Source organism: Gavialis gangeticus, unplaced genomic scaffold (genome assembly GCF_001723915.1).
Source record: "Gavialis gangeticus isolate Ggan-Ray unplaced genomic scaffold, GavGan_comp1, whole genome shotgun sequence".
Classification (NCBI taxonomy): Eukaryota; Metazoa; Chordata; order Crocodylia; family Gavialidae; genus Gavialis; species Gavialis gangeticus.
In genome coordinates, this window is record NW_017729033.1 from 39,122,277 (window position 1) to 39,123,881 (window position 1,605).

Genomic DNA, 1,605 nt, shown 5'->3' on the forward strand with positions numbered 1-1,605 from the left:
CGAGCATGCCAGCTTGTTAATAAACTTTTGGAAAATATGCCAGAAAATGCCCAGATTGATGATGAATTGTTTGATAAAATTAATGAAGCCATGCTGATTAGACTGAAGGATAAATTTCCAAATGTGAGAATCCAGGCTGTACTGGCGCTGTCTAGACTTCAGGATCCCAAGGATGAGAACTGCTCTGTTGTTAAAGGTGAGTGGTCTGACTTGGCATTGTATTTGCTTCCTTTCCCTTCCAATAAGCTCACATTAATATCTGTCGTCTAAGGTTTTTCTTTTATATATCAACTAAACTTTACATCCTATTAAAAAAATAATTATTACTATAAAACAATAATGTTTTACATTGGCAAATTACAGAATTTTTGACAATAACATTTTTTTAAAATCTTTTTTACAAGTTGCCTTTCCAACAATTTGCAAATATAAGTCAGAATAATGAAAAGCCAAGCCATTAGGGCTCTGTAAAATGTTGCTGGCTGTTTCATTTTGACACTCTTGTGACTCATTTTGAGCTTGAAACAGCGAAATTGAAATGAAATGAAGGGCTTCGAAACAGCCTCGAAACAAAACAAGGCTAGCTGCAATGTTTCGAAGCAGCCAGGTGGTGAGAGACGGCGGAGAACGAGGGCTGCACTCCCAGCGACTCCGCAGCCCCATGTAGCTCAGCCAGGCAGGGAGCACAGCCCTGGCTTTCCCTGCCCCCTGTGGCTGGGCTGCAGGAAGCCGATCGCAGTGCAGGGGAAGGGAACTGAGCCCGGGCTCAGGTCTCCTCACCAGTGCTGCGATTGGGCTGGGGAAGGGAACTGAGCCTGATCACTCAGTTCTCCTCCCCAGGGCTACCATGGGGCTGGGGAAGGCAACTCGGCCCAGCTGAGCTCAGATCCCCTCCCCAGCGCTGGGGAGGAGAACTCAGCTCAGCTAGACTGAGTTCCTTTCCGCAGCCTGATCCTAGCGCTGGGGAGGGGAACTGAGTGATCAGGCTCAGTTCGCTTCCCCAGTCCTAGGCAGCAGCACCCTGTTTCCTTCCCTCATCTGGCAGGCAGATCGGGTTCCCACAATCCTGGGAGGACCCGAGCTTCCCCATTATAGCCTATGGGCAAAATGTCGAAACAGCATCACTGTTTCAACTAAATGAAACAGAACAGCAATTTCCAATTGAAATGAAATTCAAAATGAAACACTGTTCCGTTGAAACACAAGTTCAAATGGAATGGTGCCATTTTGTACAGCCCTACAAGCCATACATGCTGTCAGCAACAATTGGGCTGTCAAACAAAGTCACTATAAATACAAAAAATGGGAGAAACTAAGATAATACATAAAATAAAGAACAATTTAAAAAAGAGAAGGTGAGGGGAGTCCAAAGTAGTCACAAATCTGTCAAAACAATGGGAACTATGCTGTGCCCTCATATTCCTCCATGGAAGGGAGTTCCACCAAAAAGGCCCCTATATTGAGAAAGTTCTGCCTGTGGGATAGGTCAGGGACAGGCAAAATATGGCTTGTGGGCCAGATTTGGCCAGCCAGGCACTTTTATTCAACCCACTGCAACAACCAGTGGGGCACTCTGAAGTGCTTTGGGTTAGAGTGAAAGGCTGT

General features: G+C 45.6%; 1 protein-coding gene across 2 annotated transcripts in view; it reads left to right on the top strand.

The window, feature by feature from the left end:
- NCAPG (non-SMC condensin I complex subunit G) overlaps positions 1 to 1,605 on the top strand; it is a 56,835-nt gene that overhangs the window by 9,944 nt on the left and 45,286 nt on the right. The window contains exon 2 of one of the 2 annotated variants that reach the window (XM_019526438.1): positions 1 to 196. In XM_019526438.1, coding sequence (XP_019381983.1) covers positions 37 to 196 — 160 coding nt within the window. In that variant the 5' untranslated portion in view covers positions 1 to 36. The remainder of the gene's footprint in view (positions 197 to 1,605) is intronic. The other variant, XM_019526439.1, reaches the window with a different exon arrangement.